General features: G+C 37.2%; 1 protein-coding gene across 1 annotated transcript in view; it reads right to left on the bottom strand.

Moving 5' to 3' along the window:
- Positions 1–23,974, bottom strand: part of greb1 (growth regulating estrogen receptor binding 1) — a 57,177-nt gene that overhangs the window by 20,700 nt on the left and 12,503 nt on the right. Inside the window, exons 2-16 of the mRNA XM_088937773.1 lie at positions 19,906–20,062; positions 18,909–19,019; positions 18,308–18,484; positions 15,158–15,340; positions 13,118–13,258; positions 12,543–12,686; positions 10,773–10,895; positions 7,642–7,779; positions 6,945–7,130; positions 5,841–6,194; positions 4,617–4,745; positions 4,200–4,301; positions 3,227–3,424; positions 1,161–1,341; positions 156–339 (exon numbers count right to left, since the gene is read on the bottom strand). Of these exons, the coding sequence (XP_088793899.1) occupies positions 156–339; positions 1,161–1,341; positions 3,227–3,424; positions 4,200–4,301; positions 4,617–4,745; positions 5,841–6,194; positions 6,945–7,130; positions 7,642–7,779; positions 10,773–10,895; positions 12,543–12,686; positions 13,118–13,258; positions 15,158–15,340; positions 18,308–18,484; positions 18,909–19,019; positions 19,906–20,062 (2,508 nt within the window). The remainder of the gene's footprint in view (positions 1–155; positions 340–1,160; positions 1,342–3,226; positions 3,425–4,199; positions 4,302–4,616; positions 4,746–5,840; positions 6,195–6,944; positions 7,131–7,641; positions 7,780–10,772; positions 10,896–12,542; positions 12,687–13,117; positions 13,259–15,157; positions 15,341–18,307; positions 18,485–18,908; positions 19,020–19,905; positions 20,063–23,974) is intronic.

Here is a 23,974-nt window from a genome sequence, read left to right as displayed (position 1 = left end):
CAGTTGTCACAAGGGTTACTTATTCTCGCTTAAAACTTTCTTACACAGAAGAGTTACTAATTCCACTGAAAAGGTTATACCAGACAACACTTAAGAGTTTTAGCTTTTAAGTGTCTCATTCTTCCCTTGACTGAGCTGTTTATTTGATGGCTTACATTGCTGTAGGCTGAAGGCCAGTGAATCTCATTGTAGGGGCTGACCCGTGTGTACTGAGTCTGGAGAGCGAAGGGAAAGGAGGTGACATGAAGAGTCAAGATGTTGGGGGCTTCCCTAATTTCTCTGCAGTTCAGGAGGCCGTCCACCAGGCCCGTGCATGAGTCACCTGGAGTGAAAGGACCACTGTATGTGACATAAAGACATGACAGCACAGATTAGCACATTCAAACCTCATGTGCAAATACCACAAAAAGGCGACAAAAGGAGGCGAGTGCCAAATTGTGAGGACTACTGGGTTTTCGTCATGAGAAAGTCTTCTGGGGCCCGTGAGTGGTTCAACCATTAAAGCAGCCATCCTGCTTGTAATGTAGCTTGGCACAAGACTACGCTGTGTTCTTAATCCAACCTGACCTGAATTTCCCATGTGGAAACCCACAGCTGGGAGGTAGCCGGCAGCTGGGTTGGCTTGAACTGGCCAGGGTATCCTTGTGTTGCTACACAATGGCAACCTCAGTGTCTTGCTGTACAATGGCAAGCTTACAGGAATGTCAAGGAGGGTGCTATCAAGCCATACAGACTCTACTGTACTGTAGACTTTACAGGATCTGCAGCATGAGAAATGATGGCTCACTCTGAGAATCTGAGATCTGAATCTGAATCTAAGATCTCACTCTGACAAAAGCACAATTCTCATCACCACTGAGCTAGTTCCAAGACTGTGTTAGTAAGGACTAAGATAAGAAATGTAAAATTAAAAATCCTCTTGTATTTTAAAAATAATATTTTTCAAAGCAAATGAAATAAAAGCAGTGGCTACTGATTTTAATAGATCAAGTTCAACTTTAGATCACTTGTGACACGTAAAAGCACTTTTATTTTTGAATCGTAGGACTGTGGTTAAAACTATACTTTTTTAAAATTTATATATGGCAAGGCAAAGCTGGACACTTCATGCAAGAAACAAAATCAGACTCCTTCACCTGAGACCAGATTAGAAAACATACCTGCTTAAGTCCCAGTGGGCGTGGTCATGCACCAGAATGAACAATGTGTATGGGTTCATCTTGGATTTCTGAATGAAAGCATTGATTTTGCCCTGGGCATCCAAGTCCAGTTTCACCACATACTGCTCTGCTCCCTTCTTTGATATGCGGTCCTTTTCCAGGCCCAGCTCCAACAAAATCCCTGCAATGCCAGTACAGTTTGTATCTCTCCTTGCAAACCAAACGGTACTTGAATGGTTTCATATTTTCCATGTTTACTTCTTGTCATGTCACTTTAAATTCACCTAGTGTACTGTGTGTCTAATTCTGTTTCCCAGTTAAAAGCATTGACAGCTGTCGAGCTGCTGTAGAGAGCTACAAAAGAACAAGTAGAGCACAATTCCATGCTGAAGTTTGAAAACAAAGATGAAAAAGCAGTTACAATATGTTTTTCAGCTTATTTTTCAGTGTGGACTTAAACTCTACTTGTTTCTTCAGTCTGAAATGATGCAAACTGCTTTAAAATGAAAACCATGCAGCTACTGAGTGTTTAAGCTCAACGGTTTGTCAAGCACACTTTACTGCTGCTACTGATCTCCCATTTCAGAGCACAAAACTTGCATTTCAGTCCTGCAGTCCTGACAATATTCTTTTCAATGAAATCGAAATGTATGTAATGTATAATAACAACATGACATTATACAGTGAAAAGCTACGTATTGGCACAGTGAAATGAAATTTGTCATTTTTGCTGTGTACTAATGCAATTTGTATTTTAGATAAATATTAGGTAAAGGTACAGAATGTCAGCCTTTGTTTAAAGGTATTATTTTATATACATGTTTAGCCATGTTAGAGCAATGTAATTTGTTGCGTTCAATCCCCCCATTTAAGATTTAAATATTGGAACAAATGGCTGACAGGTGTTTCTAATTGCTCAGTTGTTGCATGCTATGAAAATATAAAAGAGCTGCGAATGTACAGACTTGTTTCAGCTTGTTAAGTTTACTCTGAGTTTACTTTTTGGGTCTGCCTCTTGAGTTAGAGGGCATATCCCAAGAAAATGACTAGAGTTTTATTTATGATAGAAAACAAAGCAACTACTGAAGGACTAAACAATTGCTCAAGACCAGGCTATCCAAAGAAGACAACAGCAGTTCAAGACAGGAAAATCATTAGAGCTGTGGAGAAAAACCCTGACATAACAGCCAAAGAGATTGAGGAGGAGAATCTCCAAAGTACAGGTCACAATTCACTTTGTAAAATTAACATATATTACACGATCACAGCACAATACATAACTGAATACTCAAAGCTCAAAGTATAAAAGAGACTTTTAACTCTTTTATAATTATCAGTTTCATCTTGAATTAGAAGCGGCTTCGAAATCCACATCTGCTCCAGGCTGGAGTCAGATTGACAACAGTAAGCAAAATTCCAGGAGGAGTAACATCTCCTCAAAGTTTTCTTTAAGTCTTTGCTTCAAATTATTACAACAAAAAGCAAAAATGAATTAGACTGGAAATGTAATGGGGCCAAAGCGGCAATTAGTTCAGGCAAAGCAATGAGTTTAGCAGTTTAAATTGGAGCTTCAGTCTCAATTTCTCAGACTGGTTATTAAATGTTGGTAACAAAATAAATTCATTGACGAAAACTGCGATGTGAAACAGCCCTTCCTGCTCACTAGTCACTGTAAGGACTAGTGTAATGAGAAGTATGAGTGAATAAGTACACATTGTACAGACATTATACCATAGAAATGTTAACAAATAAGTTGTATTTGTAAGCAAAACCATCTCTAAGTCCACTACAGAGCAATATTTCTATTCAAAGCCTGCTTGTTTACAATGTAATAAAGCCTTTTCACGTCACTGGACGATTGGTTGCCTTGTTCTGAATCACAGAACATGGTGCTGCACATACCTGGAAATTCATTCTATTTTGTCCTGTAAATTGTTGGTTTTACAAGTTACTATGTACATTTTTCTTTCACTGTGGTTTAAAATGCAGTCATCAATGCTAATTCTTTCTAACCCAGAAATATAAAAATAACATTGCAGTTCCCTTTTAAGGAAGAGAATGTTCACCTGAGCTCCAAAGATGCAGCACTATCTGTTGGAAAGTCACTTCTGAAGGTGGGACGAAGATTAGAAACTCCACTTTCTCAAAGGAGCCGAGATCCAAGTTCTGAGTGCTTGAGTCCGCTATGGCGCAGACATGTGAAAGCAGTTTCCGAGCTACAGCCAACTGGATCGGGCGAATCTCATGCCACTCGACTTGGAACTCTACAAAAGAAAAGACTTTTCAGCATACATGTCATATTTTAATACAGCCATTTATATGCAAAAAAGCAACTTATTGGACATCACAAAGGGAAAAAGAATACCCTTTGCCAGATAATGTTAAAACGTTAAGGTAAAACTGAATAGTCAAGAGAAATTCTGTTAAAGGTGTAGAAAGAATCAGTAAGGTTTTGGTTGTAAAGGAAAAAAACTGTGGAGTGTGGTTTAAAGCAGAATGACTACGATAACATTTGGACTGCAAAAAGTCTAACACTGGGAGGTCAAAAAACTTCTTTAGTCTGTATTAGAAACAAGCACAATCCAATAGATTTTTTCAGGATAAAGAAATTAACTAGAAGAAGCAGAAATTAAGAGGAAGAGCAGTTAACACTGAAAACAGGGGGTCCTTCTTAGCACATACTGTAACTGTGCGTATTTGTAAAACAACTTACAGTATATATTAGCCATATGCATTAGTTGAAAAGAAAATAGAAAAAATGATTATGAAAAATTAAGGCTGATTTTTTCAAACATAAGCATCAGAACTTCACATAGCCTGGCAATGCTAAGTATTTCTAATTTATAATAGCAAGTAAAATTACTGTGTTGGGGTTTTGTAAGGTACTTCAGTACATTCCATCTGGGATAAAAGATATTGTGGGACCAGAAATGTAATTACAATACTCTTGGCATGATTTCAAATCTTCCAGTATGGGATGTACATTTATACATGTGTACAAATACCATAAAGCATTATAAAGTCATTTTACTGCCTTACCTGAACAAATGGCTTTGGTTAAGGGTCCAGTATTACTTGATACATACATGTGTTCACTTTTCTCAGAACTGATTTTCTCTTGTAAAGTATCCACATCTCCCTCTGGCAAATTAAATGGAAAAAAAAATATTTGAAATGCTTTATGAATACAACCTGGAAGAAAAACTTATAAATCATACCTTATTGAGATCAACAGAGATATCAGTCTGCTTCCTTAATACTAAGACCTGCAGCTTTTTGAATAAAATGTTGCAAATTCAAAAGATGTAAAAAAAAAACTGTCATTTAACTTTAGCTTTTTTAAATTTAGTATTTGTAGTACATGAACAGTAAAGTTCTATTTTAAAACAAACATTTTCATTCTATGCAGTGTACTAATATTGTGCATTTTTCCTTTATAGAACTGTGATTTCATACCTGGACAAAGGGTGCTAAAGAAGGTCCTTAGAACTCCATCGTTTCCTGCACCCAACTCGTAGCTGATCTCCTTGAGAAACTCAGTTGGTGTAAACATGCTTTCTGCCAGGGCACGAGCCTGGTACTTTCCTGAAAAAATCACCCATTGTATTTTTCATTTTCAATTTTCTAAGTGTGGGTTACTCATGATCAGTTCCATATTGGCCAGCCTCAATAAAGACTGACTTGACTGCTCTCAAGGAAGTGATCTCCGTCATCCTCTGAGTAATGTGATGATATGAGTGATACTACTTTAATAGGCTACTTTTATAATGCAGCATTATAAAACTCTTTAAACCAGCAGTTTCTGATTAATAGTAAAACCTTTCTTCAGTATTTACTACATTATCTATATTATTCAGTTTTTTTTCTGTGTATACCCCTACAGTACTGTGTGTTCCATAACCATGAACATTGTCTTCTTCAATAATATGCATCCATAATGAAGAGTGGATCTGTCCAGCTTGGGGTCTGTCATATTTTGTCACAAGTCTGTCAGACTTTAAATTAGTTCCTTCACTAGTTTCAAGAGGCAAAAACAAAAACAAAAACAACAAAAATCTTATTCTAAAATTCTAAAAGCTTACTCAGAGTGCATTTGTATGTTTCTTGATATGATATATTTTCTGGACAAATGAAATGATGTCCAGAAGATTTTTGCCAGGAGGGAAGTATAAGGACCTAATACTGTACCTTTCAAGCTTACTGATGATTGCATCTACTTTGTATTGACGACCTTTTAACAGAGTCATTGCATTTTACACTAATGCCTTACACTGTACATAAATACCATGTACTGTATAAAGTGATGTAAGCTTGTATTGTATATAGTTAGTGTAACTATAGCAGGTTAAGTATGTATATGTATATATTACTAAATCTTTATGCACTTGCTAGTGCCTTTTCTTTAGTTTTGTTTCAGTTTTTTATAACTGTATGGCTCCAATCGTAACATCTGATTCTATATAACAAAATCTACCTGCTGTTTTGTACCTTAGTGCATTTTGTTGATCATGAAACAGTACCAGTTGAAAATAAAAACAAACAAGTTCAGTCATCATGTGAGCTATTCTGCTTCCCACAACTGTCAGAGTCGATTTTGTTCATATTTTGTTCATGCTCAAACATAAAGAAACACGGCCTGCTCCTCTACACTTCCAGGCCGCAGTATCGAGATGCGCTTACCTGTCACCAGCACACAAGACTCCGTCTCTCGGGCATTTGCAGCACAGATGATGACCACAAAGTTAGTCCGCGGCAGCTTGCCCTCTGCCAGACCGCGGAAGGCCTCGGCCAGCCCCTCGGCCAGGGAGCCGGTGGCGTCGGCGACGCGCACGCTGTCGCTGCAGGAGCTGGTGGCCAGCCTGGCCAGCCAGGGCAGCTGCGCGGGGGTGACAGGCTGCTGCACCTGACTGCAAGCCGGCGAGGGCAGCTGTGGGTGGGTCTGCTGGTACTGCCTGATCTCCATCAGGTGCGACTCCCGCCAGGAGTGCATAAGGATCTGCTCCAAATCCTCCATGAGAGGGACCTGGTCGGGGGCTGCAAAAAAGGGAACCGGGTGCTTTTCAAAAGCGTTTTGACTCCAGAGGAAAATCTGGTGCCTTGCAGAAAGTCTGCCGTGGTAATGCTGGATTCTACTCTCCAGGGGGATAAAAAAATCAGTTCTCCCTAATGTTATCATAATTAGCCATGAGCAAAATGTTTTCATTATTATTTCAGAAACAGAGAAACCAGGAAATGTTTTCAACGTGAGAAAAAAAACCAGAGGTCAATATTCCACTGTTTTTTCTTCTGCTCAGTTTCCAGAAGATCACAGCTACCACAGGGTTTCTTTCCATCTGAGCCTTCACTTACACAGCTGTTCTACAAGCTTAAGCAGCACAGCTAGAGCTTTAATTAAAGGCTTAAAGTTTGAAACTGTGATATACTGTACCTTGTCTAAAGAGCACCTTTTAACAAACAAAAATGATTAGAAAACTAAAAAGTGCTCGGACAAGTAATTATATTACATAAAGTTTGAGAATTAAAGCTGCTCTTTTATAAACTGAGAGACATAAAGAACACAAGAAATACTATTGATTCCAATACTTATCTATTGGGTTTTAATTTATCTCAATATATTTCATGTTATGATAATCCAGCTATTATATACTGATCTTAAGACATTTGCAAGAAGCCATTACTTCTTTTGAAAGTCATTATTTATTACTTCATTCCCATCCATTTTGAATAATGCATGACTGTTGCCCTTTTGTTTTGCCACAGGGAAACAAAAGATGAGAGGCTTACCAAGCTGGACCAGGTAGTAGACTGTCAGCAGAATCTGCATCTCTACAGAAAGAGGCTGAATGGGGGAGGTGCCATATTGCTCATAGACTCTGGGCAGAGCCTGGGAATTCTTGTAACAGGACTGTAGAAGAGTGCTGACTATCACATCACTCACGTTTCCACAAAGGTAAGGCAAATTTCCATGTCCTTCATTTGAGGAAAAAGAAAGGATTGAGCTGTGTGAAAATGGTACAATTTTTCCACTAGAGGGCTCTATGCTCTTACTTCCCTGAAATTACTTCCACACTGCTTGAAAGATACAGATGCAAAGTTAACATACCAAAACTCTTAAAAATGCCCTTATGTAACATTTAATACATAACATCAGCTGTCCTGTTGATTGCATATGGGGTTCCTGTGTTACCCTAGTAACCTGTCTTTCCAATACAGAAAAACATACTCTTATACATGCTTTCTCTTCCAGTATAGAATTGAAGTGGAAATGTCCAGTTGAAGTGAACTTTGAAAATGGAAAAAAATCATATCATATTGACTAATAAAGTCCAATTTTAGAGACTTATCAGGTCAGAAAGTTTACTGGGTACAGGAAGGAGAGCTGCATGTAAAAATAAATTTACAGCACTGCACGCAAATAAATTATGCTTTTCCTGAAGAGGTCTGTCTCTTGGAAGGCTCTATGTACTTTCTAGCGAGTTACCTTTAAAAAGAACAGGCCGAATCCTGCATATTTTCAGGAGGTTATCTGGCACCGTCACAGTTTCCCCAGAGGTCAGTAATGGAGAAGGGATTGCTGCTCCTGAGGCCGACTGAGACAAACACACCGGCGCTCCACTGTCTGCAGAACAAACAGCCAAGAAACACACTGTTCTGAAAGTACTGAAACTACTGCTCCTGTCTGGCATCATAAACAATAGCCAAATACACAGAGCAAACGATGTATTGACTACTCAAGATCATTTTATGCTGAATAAAAGTTATTGGTTTATTATAAAGTTATTATTGGTTTACATTAAAAGGGAGGTAAAGGATGTGGTAAAAACTTTCAAAATTAAAAATAACAGTGTAATATATTAAAATGAGGAATGGATATGGCAAAAAAAGAAAAGATAATCACATAAAAATTTAGAAAAAAGCCCTTCCCATTTTTATTTGATTTTTAATGAGGTACTGTAGTAACGAAGACAATGTAGGTTAAAGTGCCATAATTTTCTGTGACACACAACTTGGAACAGGTGCAAAACACAGTAAAATTGTACCCCAGAAGGGATAAAAGCATCTATAAGCCACATAAATTTCACATCAACATTGTTTTTACATTAGCGATTGCTACATGAACAGAAATAACAAAAACAGAACACAGGTGTTACAATCACAGTGTGATACCCAACCATTGTTTAGGTTTTTAAGGTTTTTATCTTTAATTTACTAATTTTTGGAAATGGCTAGATGTACACTGTCTCTGTACACTGAAACATTTTAATTTGACATTAAGATTTTTATAAATATTTATTTTAAGCTTTAAGTGGTCCATCATCAAAAGTACTGTACAATAAATCAATCATGCAACAGTTAAATGTACATAAATCAGATTTTTTTTTTAAAAGCCAATTTTCCGTGACAAAGAAGCCACTCTAAAGCATGAATGACGAGTACAGTATGTGTACAGGGAGCTCCAGTAACTGTTCACCAATGTAGTCAGAAACCACACTGTTCAAGCTCTTCTAGGTGAGCAGCAGTATTTTGAATTTTATTCCGAAACCATATGCTGTAACCATTTTCTATTTGCAGGAAACCTACAACAGCTGATACTGTATATGCACATGCCTTTTAGTTTGGGTTAATTCCAAGTAGAGTTCTGAACATGCTGCACTTCATCTAATCAGTGTGATGATGCAGACAGTATTTGTTTAAGGTTCTGTGAAAACATGGAAGTGAAAGGTGCTGCAATACCAATTAACATCTGACCCAAGGATAACATACTGTACAAACAGTAAAAAGAAAGGGACAAACAACAAAGCTTTGCAGAACTCTAAATGTGATTACTTTTGTAACACTCACTTTCTATCACTTAGAAAATGTACTGTAAACCTTTGCTAGACTGTTCAGAAAGAGGGTATGATCAAAAGTGTTCAAATAGCACGACAAGAAGTAAAACAAAAGATAAAAAACAAAGTCTGCAGTTGAAACTTTAAGAATTATCGTAACAGGGAAGCTTGGTTGATTGAGATGTACAGGTATGGGTTAATTGGTTGATATAGTTACATATGTTTAACAATAACCTTTAGATTTCACATTAATCTCTTCCACTGATATTATTTGTTTCTCACCTGTCTTATAAAGAAAATCTTCTTATATTTAATACAACCACCCATCTTTTATCCAGCAAACCTCAGAAGAACAGCACAAACCTTTCGTTACCAGTCCTCAACTTATCAACTATTTCAGTCATCCATGGCCACTCAAGCAATAATCATTATTATAATTCATGTTTATTTTTTCCAAATTTAATTTTCAAAAAGCACCTTTGGGTACAGTGTAGCAAAGGAAATGACAGGTCTACTCTAAAATGAGAGCTATGGAGCTGAAAATCTACTAGAAAGGTTTTAAAAACAAATCATCACATTTAAAAATATTGTAATGGATTCAGTAGGGAGGCTAAATTAGGGATTTCACAATAATCTAAGATGGACGTACACTTTTTATTACAAAAGCATGTTTTTATTAGAACTTGAAAGTGTTCAGCATACAAGCCTTCATCAGGACATGCTGTCCTGTTCATTTATTTGGCAGAGAGAGTTTGTGCATCCAGCTCATCTTGTTACTATTATTGTTTCTCATTGCACAGCACTCCAGTAATTTTTTTTTTCTCCTTTAGGGATTTTTCAAGAAAATAAAGTTTGTAAATTTATAGTTAATAGATTCAATATTTTTAGATTTATAGCTACTGCATCAACTGAAAAAAGGCCACAAACAGTTTAAGATTCTGGCACTAAGTACAGCAGCAGACAGGCAGTGTGTTCAAGTTTTATTGACATATTGTAGGTGATTTGTTAACTTTGTTTAACATTTTCTAATTTTATGGGTTTATTAAGTTAATAGTATTTTGTTTGAACTTGTAAGAAAAACTAATGATATGTATTTTATTTGTATTTGTTCTATTTTGGCAACAAGACAACAATACTAAGAATTGCTGAGAGAGGGCTAGTTGGCCCACCTAACTTGTTTAGTTTTTAGAACCTAAATGGTCCAAGGATCCCACCCAGTTATTTCTTTCAAGAAAAACAATTCAATCAATTCAAAATGATATAAGATGAGAAGAAAAATAAATTATAGTCGGAAGTCTTATTTTAATCTTTATTCTGTCTTAAAACTATTCCCGACATGTTGGTTTACATGACTTTTTCTGCACTTTCTGTACCTTTCTAGTACTACTCAAGTACATCTTGTTTTGTACTTGCAGAAGTCCCATATCTGTACACCCTAGTCCCGCAATGCCCACATATCAACAGGGTACTGCTTGTTTTTTATGAAGATCAAATAATCTTTCTGCTGTGCTCCAACAGAGCTATGGCAATAAAAAAAAAACACTTTCCCTACTTTCAATGCTATTTTCTCTTCCTCTCTTTTTCTTTCAGGCAAAAAGGAACGACAGTGGATCGGGATCAAACTCACTAAGCAGGCACATACTGTACATTACACTGGTGCTCCATTAGTTTTTATTTTCATCTACAGTATATGCAAATGGATTATGTTGCTTCTAATGCCTTTATCAATTGTCAAAATATATTTAAATTGAAAATCTCACTATTTCAGAAGCTCCCCACTTACCAGCTTTAATGTTATTGCCTGACGTGGAGTGGTTGTTCTTTGTAGATGGGTCAGTAGTGGATGGGGACTCCGGAGACCAGCCTTTGTGGCGTTTCTTCGGAGGCCCAGAATTAGTTATGGTGCCTGAGAAACCATAAAAAAAACTTAATTACATAGAACAGAAAAGTTACATCTGCAGAACATAGTGTGCCCTACCATCCTACCAACAGCACAACAATATGATGTGATTTGTCATGAGGTCCATGTTATGAAAGTGACTGAACTGTTCTAGAACATAACATAATGTGACTACGAGTTATTTTTGGTGCTTTAATTTAAGAATATATGGTATACATAACAAACATAACATCACTTTATTAGCCCTATACAATTTCTTGCATTAGGAATTAGTCTTTTTGCATACCCCAGCTTGGTCTCCATGAGACACACAGACAGGGAGAGAAGCTTGGGTCAGAGCACAGGGTCAGCTATTGTACAGCGCCCCTGGAGCAGTTGGGGTTAAGGGCCTTGCTCAGGGGCCCAACAGAGTAGGATTCCTCTGCCGGCTGTGGGATTTGAACCGGCAACCTTCCAGCCACAGGCGCAGATCCTTAGTCACAGAACCACCGCTACATGAACATAAGCTGCTCTCATATTATAAATTATCTCATAAAATGAATAGCACATAACACACTTTCATGTGAAAAGGAAAAAAGTAGGTTGTCTATTTTACTGCATCTTGATGAAACTATGAATCAACACTGTTTTAGTATATAAAAATAATATCTTATGCATGTTTAAGTTAAGGTCTGCAACAGAATAGGCATTTTCCCACAGCCACTAAGCAAACGCTATAGTGAATCTAGGTATTACACAAAACTCCTAAATATATTAGTAAATACAAGAAATCCTTGATAAATATATTTGGTATGAAACCTGGATTAATTTTTCCATTGTAGCATATATAAAAAGCAACGGTTATACTGCACAGGGAAAGTCAGTCAGAGGTTTACAAGAAAGAAAACCAAAGATGCCAACAATGTTTCTAAATTGCATTAAAACACAAATACACATAAATCAAGAGTCAGGGTGTTCCTATGAATCCACAGATCTCTCACCTAGCAAACACTTGTGTGAGGAACGTGCTAGAAAAGTGAGTTACAGTTGTATGACACAAAAGAAAGAAAAGTTGCTGTGGAAATACAGAGAACAACAATGCCCTGAAGTCTGTCTATTCAGAGCACCTTGGAAAAAATACTGCTAGAATGTCAAGTTTTGCATGGAAAGCAGTTGTGAAATTGTAAGATAGTCTTTGCAAGAAAAAAATACATACTGATAGTTTGGAAATACAGTCATATGAAGTACTTGTCGTGCTGTTTTGACTGTTTAAACATTTTCTGAAACAGCGATTTACTGCAACGGTTCTTCAACCAAATCTGTTTACATTTATATGTGATAATAGATTGTAGCTTGTACCAAACCCAAATTTTTATGAAGCTCTGAACAAAAAAAAAAGTCATATTATAAATTATATGCGAAAGCAACAAACATTAGGAAGGAAGCATTTAGCTCACACACATAAAGCTCACAGCTGTGTTTTATTGAAGCCGCAGTCCTAGGAGGCAAGGAAGACCACGGAGACTTTTCATACCTCCACCCATCGTATAAAATACAATAAACTCTCACAATACAGCCTCTTCCTAAAGCTGTTAAGTCGTTAAGTAGGAACAAGTGGGCTTGTTCTCCTCACTGAGGCGTGAAGTCTAAGAGTCGGAGGAGAGGCAGACGTACCTATCACTGAAGGCCTGTTGACACTATGGGCCGGCAGGCCGCAGGTTCTTGATGACTGCTGGCTGGCAAGACAATTTCTGCCATTGTAGTAAGCAGCGGGCGTCCCTGGCACCAAAGAGGGGACTGTCTGATCAGGGGGTATACCTGTAGAAAAGCAGACAATGGGCTGAAAAAAAAAACACTTCTCTTCACAGGACCTCAAGTCCACAATATCATTTAAAGGGAAATGTTCAAAGCTGTTGTCCAGTGCAACATTTGTTCTATTTTTTTTATCTTTATGTAAGATAGAGAGGAAACATCAAAACTTTTACTTAAGGCAAAAAATGTATAATTTCTTGTACGTATTCACTGCTGAAATTCACTGAAGATTCATACTAGTTTTGAATGATTTTTAGAACACATGGAGAAAAATGTGCTACAAAATAAAAAAAAGAACTGTCAAAAATGAATGTAGCACACTGGCAGCGCACCTTCACCACTTATTTCATAGATTCCTGAAAGCCTTGGCTCTTCTTCAAGTCTCCCAACTTAATTAAACACACAGTTCACAGCCCATTATCTCCTAGAGATCTTACCTGTATAAGGGCTTGCGACTGGGGCAGCCTGCCCTGAGGCTGAGAGTGATTCTGCAGGGACAGCAGGAGCCAGGTAATCCTGTTCTTCTGGTGAGGGATGGCTCATGGAGGTGTTACAAACTGCTTGTTTCACTTTGCTTTCTTTAAAGAAAAAACACGAAAGCTATTTTTTTGTATTCCTAATTAGATGGAACCAAAATGATTAATCTGCAATCATTAACATATACAAAATATTTAGAAAGATGCATTCATTTATACCTACCATATTTTTAAATTATATCTATTTCTCTGACTGATGGATTCATCCAAATGTTACCTAGGTTCAGGCCCATTTATACAGCAAGACATTTTACTGAAGCAATTTTCTTGCTCACCAGAATGATAGAAGTGGCCCACCTGAGATTTGAACCCATAACTTTACAGTTGAAGGCTAAAAGCCCCAAATGTAGAAAAGCAGGACGAATAAAGAATAATAAAATGTTGTGCCTGCAAAGTTTTCTTCAGGTGTGATATATGTGCAATTCACCACAATATAATATAAACCTAGCATTTATTTTTAACAATCTTAGTATAAGACTTTCACGTTGCATGTAGGTTGTAACACATCTGCAGAGGTGCAGGTACAGTAGACTTTTTCATGCACTTGAGGACATAAAGCTTACCAAAGAAAAAAAGCAGGTGACATTTTGGTTTTAATGATTTGGAAGACCATCCAGGTGTGGCAAGGCTGACATCAGAGGAACTCAAAAAGGGCAAAATACACCCTGCACAGAACTGCTAGTATGTGCAAGAGCACAGACATCATAACCTCAAGGGGCTCAACCAGTAAAGGCAGTTACTCACAAGTGCAGGTTGTGGCCTTTGACCCAGACCCTGCAAGTATGAGCCTGGGTGATGTCACTATGACCACACCAGCAGTAGGCAAAAGGCTAAATGTCAGGTGGGAAATCAGGAATTAAGGTCCCAGGGTGCTCTCAACTCTCAGCCCAATAGCTTGCTAGGTATCTGCAGGCTTAGAGTGACATCAGTAAGAGACATGCTGCTCTTCCATGTCCATGTGGCTTCCAAGTTCCCTGGCCAGCATGGATTACACTGGTATATTGACAGCAATGGCATGTACCACGTAACTTAAAGCAGAACTGCAGTCCCAATTTCTCAGACCAGTTGGTAAATCTTGGCAACAAAATACATTCATTGATGTTATTGGAAAAAAATTACAAATTTCAAATTAAACACAAAATCATGAAAATCATGTTGTCGCAAACTCTCATTCGACTTCCCACGAACTGCGACATGATTCGGCACTTCCTCCTCACTAGTCTCTGTACAGACTAATGTAATGTGATGTACGAGCGAATAAAAACAGGTTGTGCAGCAGACATTTCACCGCAGAAATGTTCCAATGTTATCTACTGTACATACAGAGTTAACAAGTAGTATTTGTTGGCAAAACTGTCTCGAAATGAAAAGCAATATTTCTATTGGATTAAAAGAGATGTATCCACAAGCCTACTTGTTCACAATGTCACAGAGCCGCACACGCCACTTCATTCAATGTGCTTTCCTGTAAATTTTGCCTATTTTGTGGTGTTAATTGGTTTTACAGGTTACTGTGTACATTTTACTTTTATTGTGGTTTGAAATGCACTCATAAATGTGGATTCTTTCTAATCCTGAAATATGAAAAAAGTTGCCGTCCCCTTTTAGGCAAGAGAGCCTGTTACTTTCCAAGATGGATCTCTAAGCATTTCCTCAGACTTTGAACAATGAGACAGTGATGTAAAGCCTGTTCTTGCTTTTAATTGGAGTCACAAAGAGCACCAATTCCTGAAAACTTCTCTCAATGAGGTGACATAATCTACAGAAAAGACAAGCAACTGTTGGTCAACATTTCTTGCTTCATTTGTTCTGTTAACAAGAACAAGTTAATTATTCACAGTTTCAAGTGATACTTAAAATAAAGGTTCTTTATTCACTCCTAAACAGGCTAGATGGGTTGAATGGTTTCTCCTCATTTGTAATTGGTATGTGGCTCCGTACCTGCCCCTTTCCAGCAAATAAGAGGTCCTTTGACCAGATACCCCTGGGCATTCCTGAAAAGGTAATACTTTAAGTGCTTCTGCTTCTTTGGCTGGGTTGTCAGCTTGAGGTTGATGTGATTGGAGAACTCAGTGAAGTAACGAAAGCCTTTCTCCCCACAGCCCACACAGTTACCTGAGAAACCTGTAAAGTATGAAAAGAATGCTACAGTTCAATGTTAACACTGAGGGCAGATTAATAAGACTAATGCTCGGTTTACAGATGTGGTTGGGCCTGGTCTTGGAGAGTCACGGTCTGGAAGATCTAATGGGGTCACCCTTAAATCATCAATTTGTATTGACTCTGAACACATGAAGTTTGATCAATGTAGTATGTTAATTGTGCCAGTTAATTGCCAGGAATGGACAGCTGTGGTCCTTGAGAGCTACATAGTGTTAGGGTTTCATTCGGAATTGATCTCGACACTACTTAACTGAACACATTACCTGCTTAAGTGCTCCAAATGAAATAGTTTCAAGTGAAACTGATTATTTGAGAATGACCCTTAAAACTTTCTGGACTGTGGCTATCCCAGAACAGGGTTTGTCAGCACTTGCACTGTTTGATAATGCTGACTTGTAAAGCAAAGTTGTGACTAGGCACAATAAAGTAAAATATTTAACTATTGAGAACAAAAATGTTTCTATTCTGTCTTTTTCCATGCTGCCGTGCAGAGTTGTAATTGTTTTATGCTGTTTTCTAGGCTGAATGATTTAGAAAAAGACATATGCATCTTGTCTAGAGAGCTACAATCAAGAAGTCAGTAAAATGTCTCAACTGAATGGTTCAAGCAGGGGGCTGTATCAGCGTGTGCTGGCTGCAAAGGAACAGGTAAAGGTTAATTCCACCATGAAAAACAGCAAAAAACAATACTGAGACTTCTTCAGATGTGAGGCACATCTGTATGGTGCTCACTGAAACATAGTGCCACAGAGACTCATACTGCAAACCTTAGTGGCTGCTGATCGCACCCAGCACGCAACCAATATTGCAACTCACTGAATACAGGCTGGACATTAATTGAAAGAAGAGTAACATCCTTTTATTAAGACTTCTGTAACAGAACTACTGTTAACACTATGCATTAGCAAATATGTAAAGAATGGAATTAGGTAAATACTTTAAACCCTGTCCTTCTGGGATCCCAGGAATGACACACGGAATTACGCTAGAAGCATGCTTTTGGAATTGGCCTGAATGCAAGATGCTACGTAGACTCTGTATTATCTGTTCAAAGGCAAAACTTAAACTCGGAATGGTCAAAATTGCACACCAGGCCCTTTTAAAAACTCTCTGTGAGAATCTGGTTTCCATAGATACCACCAGACACTAGAGATGAGGGCTCTGTTAGATAAATAGGCCATAGAAACAAAATTGCATTAAAAAAGTCTGCAACTCCATACTGGTCATGCTGAGTGAGGTCAGGTCACCCTGACACAGCACTCAGCCTTCAGAAGAGTGAGGTCTGTGTTATTCTAGCACCTAACTGGCATGTTCTAATGAAATATTTCTGCTTGGATTAGCTTCCTGCAAAATAATCTACATTTCCATGCTGCATTAAACAACACCTACTTCAGTGTCATAAATCCAATGTCACCTTGAATATCTTCCTGTATGGCATAGCACACCTCTGACATCCTGATCTTTTTGTTTAATTATTTTAACTTTTTTGTTTTTTTTCTGTTGAATCAGGCTGCCTACCTTAAGATGCCAACCAAGGGCTATAGATGAAATAAACAGCAGACATTTATTAATGGAGAAGTACATCTACAGAAGTAAAATACATTTGTAAGTTGTTTTTTCATCAGCATTTTGCATTGTAATGGCACAGCCACTAGTTATGTTGAAACAGGACAGGTAACTGCCTTCTAAATAAATTTATTTATACATACAGTATTAACACAGCCAAATGAAGGCTACTGTATCAATAGTAGGTGCTGCTTATCTTCAGCATTTAAAAACTATAAAGGTTCAGGTAGAAAATGAACCAAAATATTCAAATATTTTCCTGTTGTAAACTGAATGAAATTAAAAAATTATTTTAGTGTTTATTAGGTTTTTTTTAATGTAGATTTATTATAATAACCCATACGTATCAAAAGATGCCATAACATATTTCAAAGGTTTCAGACGTCCCCTTATCCATTGTAAATTAATGCCAAAAAATAAAATAAACTTTAATATAAACATTTAATATAAAATTATAATATATTTTATTATAATAAATATAATATAAAATGAACAAAAATTATTTTGGAAAAATTATAATTATGGAAAAAAATATTTTGGAAAAAATAAACTTTTACTAAACTTAAAATGCCAGTTTGTCATGGTATATTTTTAATTCATTTAATTTTCTTCATTCACATAACAAATGATGTTGAGAAAAATGGACTGAGTCAAATTATAAGAGTCAAAAGAAAATCTCAAACAGATCTTTCATGTTGAAGATGGGAAGCAAGTATTTTAGCAGCAACCATATTCCAGTGTGGACATTCCATAATGTGTAATCCATAGTATGTGTTTGTATGTTCCATTTTCATACTCATTAACATTGTAATGAACAAAATAACTTTACACAGATGCTGGTTTGTCTGGTGAATTTCTTAAAAATATAAATAATTTTCCAGAGAAATGGAAAAATAACTTATTCAGACTTTTAGGAATATGTTATCCTGAGAAGATAACTAGTCTTTTCTTTGATTTTATTAAGGATGGTTAGCAGTTAAGAGCTCCAAAAGTTCAGATGGCTATGATCCTTAGTCATGCTATCAACAGTCAAATTCCAAAATTTTCAAGACAACAAAACATTGTTTTTAATTTTAATTACATTTTAACTTTCATTTCAAAAGGTAAAAATGAAATGTTTTTTCATTCCTTTTACAACATCAACAATTAAACATTACCAGTCTTCAAAAATAATGCAAAATAATATCTTCCAAAATTAGAATTAAAGAGCTGAAAAAAAGGAGGCGAAGGGATCTTTCTAAACTGGTGTGATGTGATGATGTGACAGAATAATTTAGTGTAAACAAAAAGAGCAAGCTCTGTATGTTCTTAAACAAATTCAAAATTGGAAAGCTCAAGGTGGACACTAAGTTCTGTCCTCACCTAAAAGTGCATTTCGTCCACTCTCATCTGGAAGAAACCTGTGGTCAACAGCACAAACCAGGAGGTGGTCTGGTAAATTTGAAGACTTCACTCCAACTAATAGAAAACCTGAGGGAACTTCTATTTGCTCATTAGAAATGGAGGCCAGACGCAAGTCTTTTCCAGACTGGCAGAATCCTTTAGGAAAAAGAAACACAAGTATTTTGAGAAAAAACACCCCAAAACTTTACATTGAAATGCCACATACTGTAAACATACCAGTCAGCCATGTTTAAAGTCACTAAATTTTAACCTGTAGGATAGGTCTAAAACAAGTCAATGCTAATACAATTTAAGTAATGTTTACATACAGTATATACAGTAAATGCAATAATATCTTAGTTCACTGGGATTTTTTCAATAAGTCAGAGGCAACAGAAAAGTAAGTCATTTCTCTTAAGGAAGTCCTGAGAAGACTGTTCCTTAAATCATTCACCAGAACTTAATATTTGCTATGTTGAGGCAGTGCCCTGTTGTTTTGTTCCTGAACTGTAAGTGATAATGTCCTGAGATTTTAAATGGTATTTCAACACCCATAGCACTGAAAACCGAGACTCCTCACCATCTGTGGAGCAGCAGCCTTCAGGAGGAGTGTTCATTTGGTATGGAATCAGAGAGCTGTTTGAGTCTGAGCCATCGTCTTCATCTTCCTCCTCGTTTACTGACCTGCCAGCTACGAAGCATCAGACGGCACTTAACACTCACTGCTTTTACAATACCAACAAACTACACCCTGGAAGGCCTGGGGTTTTTCGTGCTTCTTAACACTCCATGGTACAGTATGTTCAAATAGAACATGTAATGGCAATGTGAATATTCTAATGACACAGATTTGTATTCAGCACTGATGCACAGCAGCTTTCTTTCTTCAAAAATAATAATAAATAATAGCAACGTATATCTTAAATTTAAAATTGCATACGTGTTAAGAGCTTTTGTGTGCTTTTTATAGTTTTGCCATCTATAAAAACATATGCATTGCAGCAGCAGATCTTTGTGTTACCAGTGTTCCAATTGAAAGAGAAGCAATTACAAAGTAAAAGTATTTCAGAATATGAGTTATACATTCACATTTGTATTATTCATTATTTATTTGAATTTGTATTACTGTATTACTGAAATACTCAAGAAACGTTAAAAGACCTAGTAGCTAATTGCATGCATGCTGAAACAGATCATTTGTGTGCTATTTTAATGCTACATGGACGCCAGGTATAAGTCCAGAATTCCATGTTGAACTGGCATGAATATTTTCAGAATGAAACCACTCATTAAAAAAAAACACTTTTGGGCAGATCCAGAAGAGGTGAAAGGGAACTACAGCACTTTTCCATCACCTGCCTTCAGATCACGAATGACAGAATTGACTGCTGTTAAACAAATGGGCACAGTTATTCCACCCATGTTACTATAGTGCACACTGGAAATCACAAACATAAGTGCACTGATTTTTTTGTATCATCAATTTAAGCTTATTCGTTATGGAAACTAAATCTGAAAATATTATCAAAGCAAGCAAGCAGTGTACAGACATAGTTCTGATGGAACCTGACACTTACCGTTAAGTGATGTGACCTGTTGTTCAGTTTCTAGATACAGCTGTGAGAAGACAGGTCGAGGCACTACGTTATTGGAGCGAAGAGACGCCTCTATGGAGTTGTGCAAGACTTCCTCAAAACGAGTCGTTTTCAGCTGCCCAGCATATGAGTTTCCCATCTTTTGAAAAACAAAAAGAAGCACACTCAGACTTGCTGTTACAAATCCCTAGAGGCACTGCCCCAGATAAATTTAAAACACAATTAAGCAAACAATTAAAAACTGCAGCCATTGTAAGAGATCTCTACGTCTTCGTGTCAAGCCTTTCCAGGACACAGAGGGAGAAAGAGAGGGACATTAGTGAGAAGAGCACCCTGCTGTGTAATGATAGGAAGTCCCTTGTAAGCAACTGCACTTAACAGAGGGGTACAAGGGACAGACACCGTTTTATAACCTGACTCTCACAGCACAGGGGATAAATTAACCAGACAACAGCCCAGAACATGCATTTCAAACCATAATAAAGTTTGACTGCAGCCCAGCCTTCGCATACTAACTCCTAGACCAGGTACAGCACCGGTTCAACAGTCAGTAAGACCCAACATGGGGAGAATTTACTGCTTTGAGGAGAACTGCCTCACAGAAGAGACAAGGAAGGGGTTTATTTGCTCGCTCCTCCTGTGAAAGCTAGTGCTTTTAGAAATACTATCTCGACTCTTTCCTCAGACAGCCTTCCCAAGCAATTTCCAACGAGTATTACAATACTATTAACACCACAAGGTGCTGAAAGGTATCTTGGGGAATCTCATTTTGCCTATATTTCAGACAGACTGTAGGCAGGGGAAACAATATTTGTTTCTCTTGAGGGGTTTGGTTCTGAAGTAGGGCAAGTTAAGTCTAATGTTCTACAAGGCTCGGTACTGGGCCCCCTGCAGTTCATTATTTACATGTTCCCACTTGGTGAGCTATTAAAATAATTTCTTATTATAATTTCTATGCTGATGATACTCAAATCTACGTTCATATTAAACCTGACACTGAAGTAGCTGTTTCTGCACTGTCTAATTGCGTCTCTGATATAAAAACCTGTATGACTCAAAATTTCCGTCACTTAGGCTGCAACAAGACTGAGTTCATGCTACTCAGCATCTCCCACCTTCTACGTAAAGCCAATGCACTATCCCCATCTGTGGATAACACTGCTTGTATTTCATAAAAATTGAGGAATTGATGGTTATTTGATCCTGGCTTGACTGTTGACAGTCATGTACAGTCATGTTTCTTATACTTTTATTTTGTAATTTGCTATCCTTATAACTGTTTTCACACCTATCCAACTGTAAAGCGCTTTGAGATTATTATTACAGATACAAGAGGAACCAAGAGGGTCTAGATTGCACCTGTGAGCTGTGCGTGAAGTAAGTCTCCTCTTACTTAACAGCCAGAATTTAATTGTGTTCTTTTCCCAATGGCAAAGGAAAAACAGAGGTCCTGGGTTCAATTCTTGGGCTGCTACTGTTTCTCCATGGAGTTTGCATGTTCCCCTTGTGTTAATATTCAGTCAAAATGCAATATGCACTGGTAATTAATTGGCCTCTGGGACAATGTACCCTGGTGGGCCTGTGTGTTTGTGTCTGTGTATGCCTTGCGATGGACTGGCATCCCATCCAGGGGATGTATCCTACCTTGCACCCGTTTCTTGCCGGCTCCAAACTCCTGTAATTGTTTACTGGACAAGGTGGTTAGGAAATGTAATGTAAATGTATGGATATTCTATTCTACTAGAATTCCACACATTCTAGTGTAGAGGAAATGTACCTTTACTTTAATTCCCCTATGTTTGACAGAAATAGATTTCTCTCCCTTATCTTGACATTTAAATATGATTAAATGTCATTCCCATACCCCAGGCACATCTAAATAACGCATCCCAGTAAAAAAAAAAAGCAAAGTTTATAAAAAACAAGAGTACATCTAATATGAGGAGTGTGCCTGCCTCTGCTGAAGTACTAATTAAAATCTCCATCAATGATGCAGATGATTATCTGACATGTCTCACAATTTAATTTACTTTCTCGAGAGAATCGGGAAAGATCACAAACACCTCTGTACTAAACCATGCCTGTTAAACCAGCCTAGCATGATTAATGAAATCACCTTGAAAGTCAACTCTCTACTTTTATTACATAGCAAAATTTACTTTAATGGAAATCTAAAATAAGTATAGGCCATAATAACGTCTTTGGATTAAAGAGGAAATAAAAAATGAAGTTGTAATTTAAAATAAGTTTTTCTAAACATTAGAATTATATACATGTAGATAGTTAATTAAACTTATTATGTTAACATTGTTTCTGTTTTTCAATGATGATGATTTTGTGATTTTACTAATTCATAACTAAATAAAAATACAGAGAAGGTCAATTCAGTGGATTCAAATCCTACATGGGGCCCTGCTGCTGTCCGTAAAGTACTTGAGATACTGTAGCTGCAATCAAAAGCTCAGCTCTATAAATATATAGTCAAGAATGTCACTCTGTACAAAAGAGAAAAAAGAATAATGATAACAGAACACAGAAAATGACATACAAACTACTCACAGTTTTTGCAATAAATGTTTTGGCTCCCTTCTTGAAGATATTCAGTAGATATTTAAAACAAATGTTGCCTGCAAACAGCATTCATTTTACACTAAGATAACTACTTTGCCTGGTCTTTAGAATAATGTGCCATTACAGACGTTTGAGAAAAATGATCACCTTACCCTTTATTTCCTTCAGTATATATAATGTACCACTGGCACCTAACAAACCAATCCATGAACGCGTTTTGTTGAGGTAACACAGTATGCAGCCATTAAACCAGTTCATGAAAAAAAACGGAAAGTGCCTGTTATGTTCTACTACAGCATATGATGCTTTCAAAGGTCAGACTGTTCTCTCCAAAGTACTTAGCAAAACTGGCAGAAAACAGCAGCATGATCTAACCTCAGCTCGGCAGTCCTAATCATCCAAAGCTCTCTGTCATTCAAAGACAATTTGTGTCTCAAATGTTCTTTTAAACTTTCCTGGAGTCAATTTCTGTGTTTCTTCTCATCCACATCAATACTAGTAAAAAATCATTATTACTGTGAGAGAAGTTCTAGTTGAAAAAATACCTCAATATAGATGCTGCATCAACATTGTTTTATCAAGTTTATGTGGAAGAACAGGCAAAATCTGCAGTAAAGGAAATCTGCCTTACTTTGTACTGTACAAATCCAGAATGTTTTAATGGCAAAAACCAAAGCTCAGCACACTGTACCCACCAGTCTAAAGGAAGCACGCTCACTTGAAGCAAACGATAGGCATACACAAGGCCCTCCTTTGAGTACATTTTTGTGAGAACACCCTACAAACACAGTACTACAAAGTATGAATGATACTCGTACACAAACTTTCATGTTTACTGAATAGTGCAGAGAAAAGTGACTTCTATGGAATTTTGAAAAGCTTAATCAGATCTTCCAAACTGCATGCAATTACTCTTCATGTGACAGTCTCAGCATTAACCTATAAAAGACTATCATTATACAGTACTCACTGATCTACATTTTATCTAATTGTCCCTGGGGCTGAAAAGACTATATTAGCAAAGAAATACCTTGCATTTGGAAATTGTTTCTAATTCCAATGGAACTCAAAGAGCTTTCAGTAAGAAGGGAACCCAGGACGTCCAGCAATGATTTACACCACCATTACACTGCAGATTAGGTGAGGAAGGGAGAAATTGCCTCACCAATGAGTTACCTAACAACACTTTAGAGCAGCAACCCGGTTTTCCTTTGACCCCTCCCATCCCAGTATTGAACACGCACAGCCATGTTTAGTTTCTGAGATCTGATGAGACCAGGCATGATCTTGTTTGTAGCGCTTGCTTGTTTATATCATTTTACATTGATACATTTTTTCTTGGAAATATGTAGCATTTTGCATTTAGATGTGTATATGTACAGTATACCTGTTTTATCAGAAATTAAATTCTTCTTCAGTCCTGTTCAGTCAAACAGGACTTGCTTGTCTGGACAGGACCTGCTCTTTCAGGGGCTTACAA

The sequence above is a fragment of the Atractosteus spatula genome, chromosome 2, assembly GCF_055471065.1.
Source record: "Atractosteus spatula isolate fAtrSpa1 chromosome 2, fAtrSpa1.hap1, whole genome shotgun sequence".
Classification (NCBI taxonomy): domain Eukaryota; kingdom Metazoa; phylum Chordata; class Actinopteri; order Semionotiformes; family Lepisosteidae; genus Atractosteus; species Atractosteus spatula.
The sequence above is the reverse complement of the archived record's forward strand: the minus strand, read 5'-3'. Positions and strand labels throughout refer to the sequence as shown.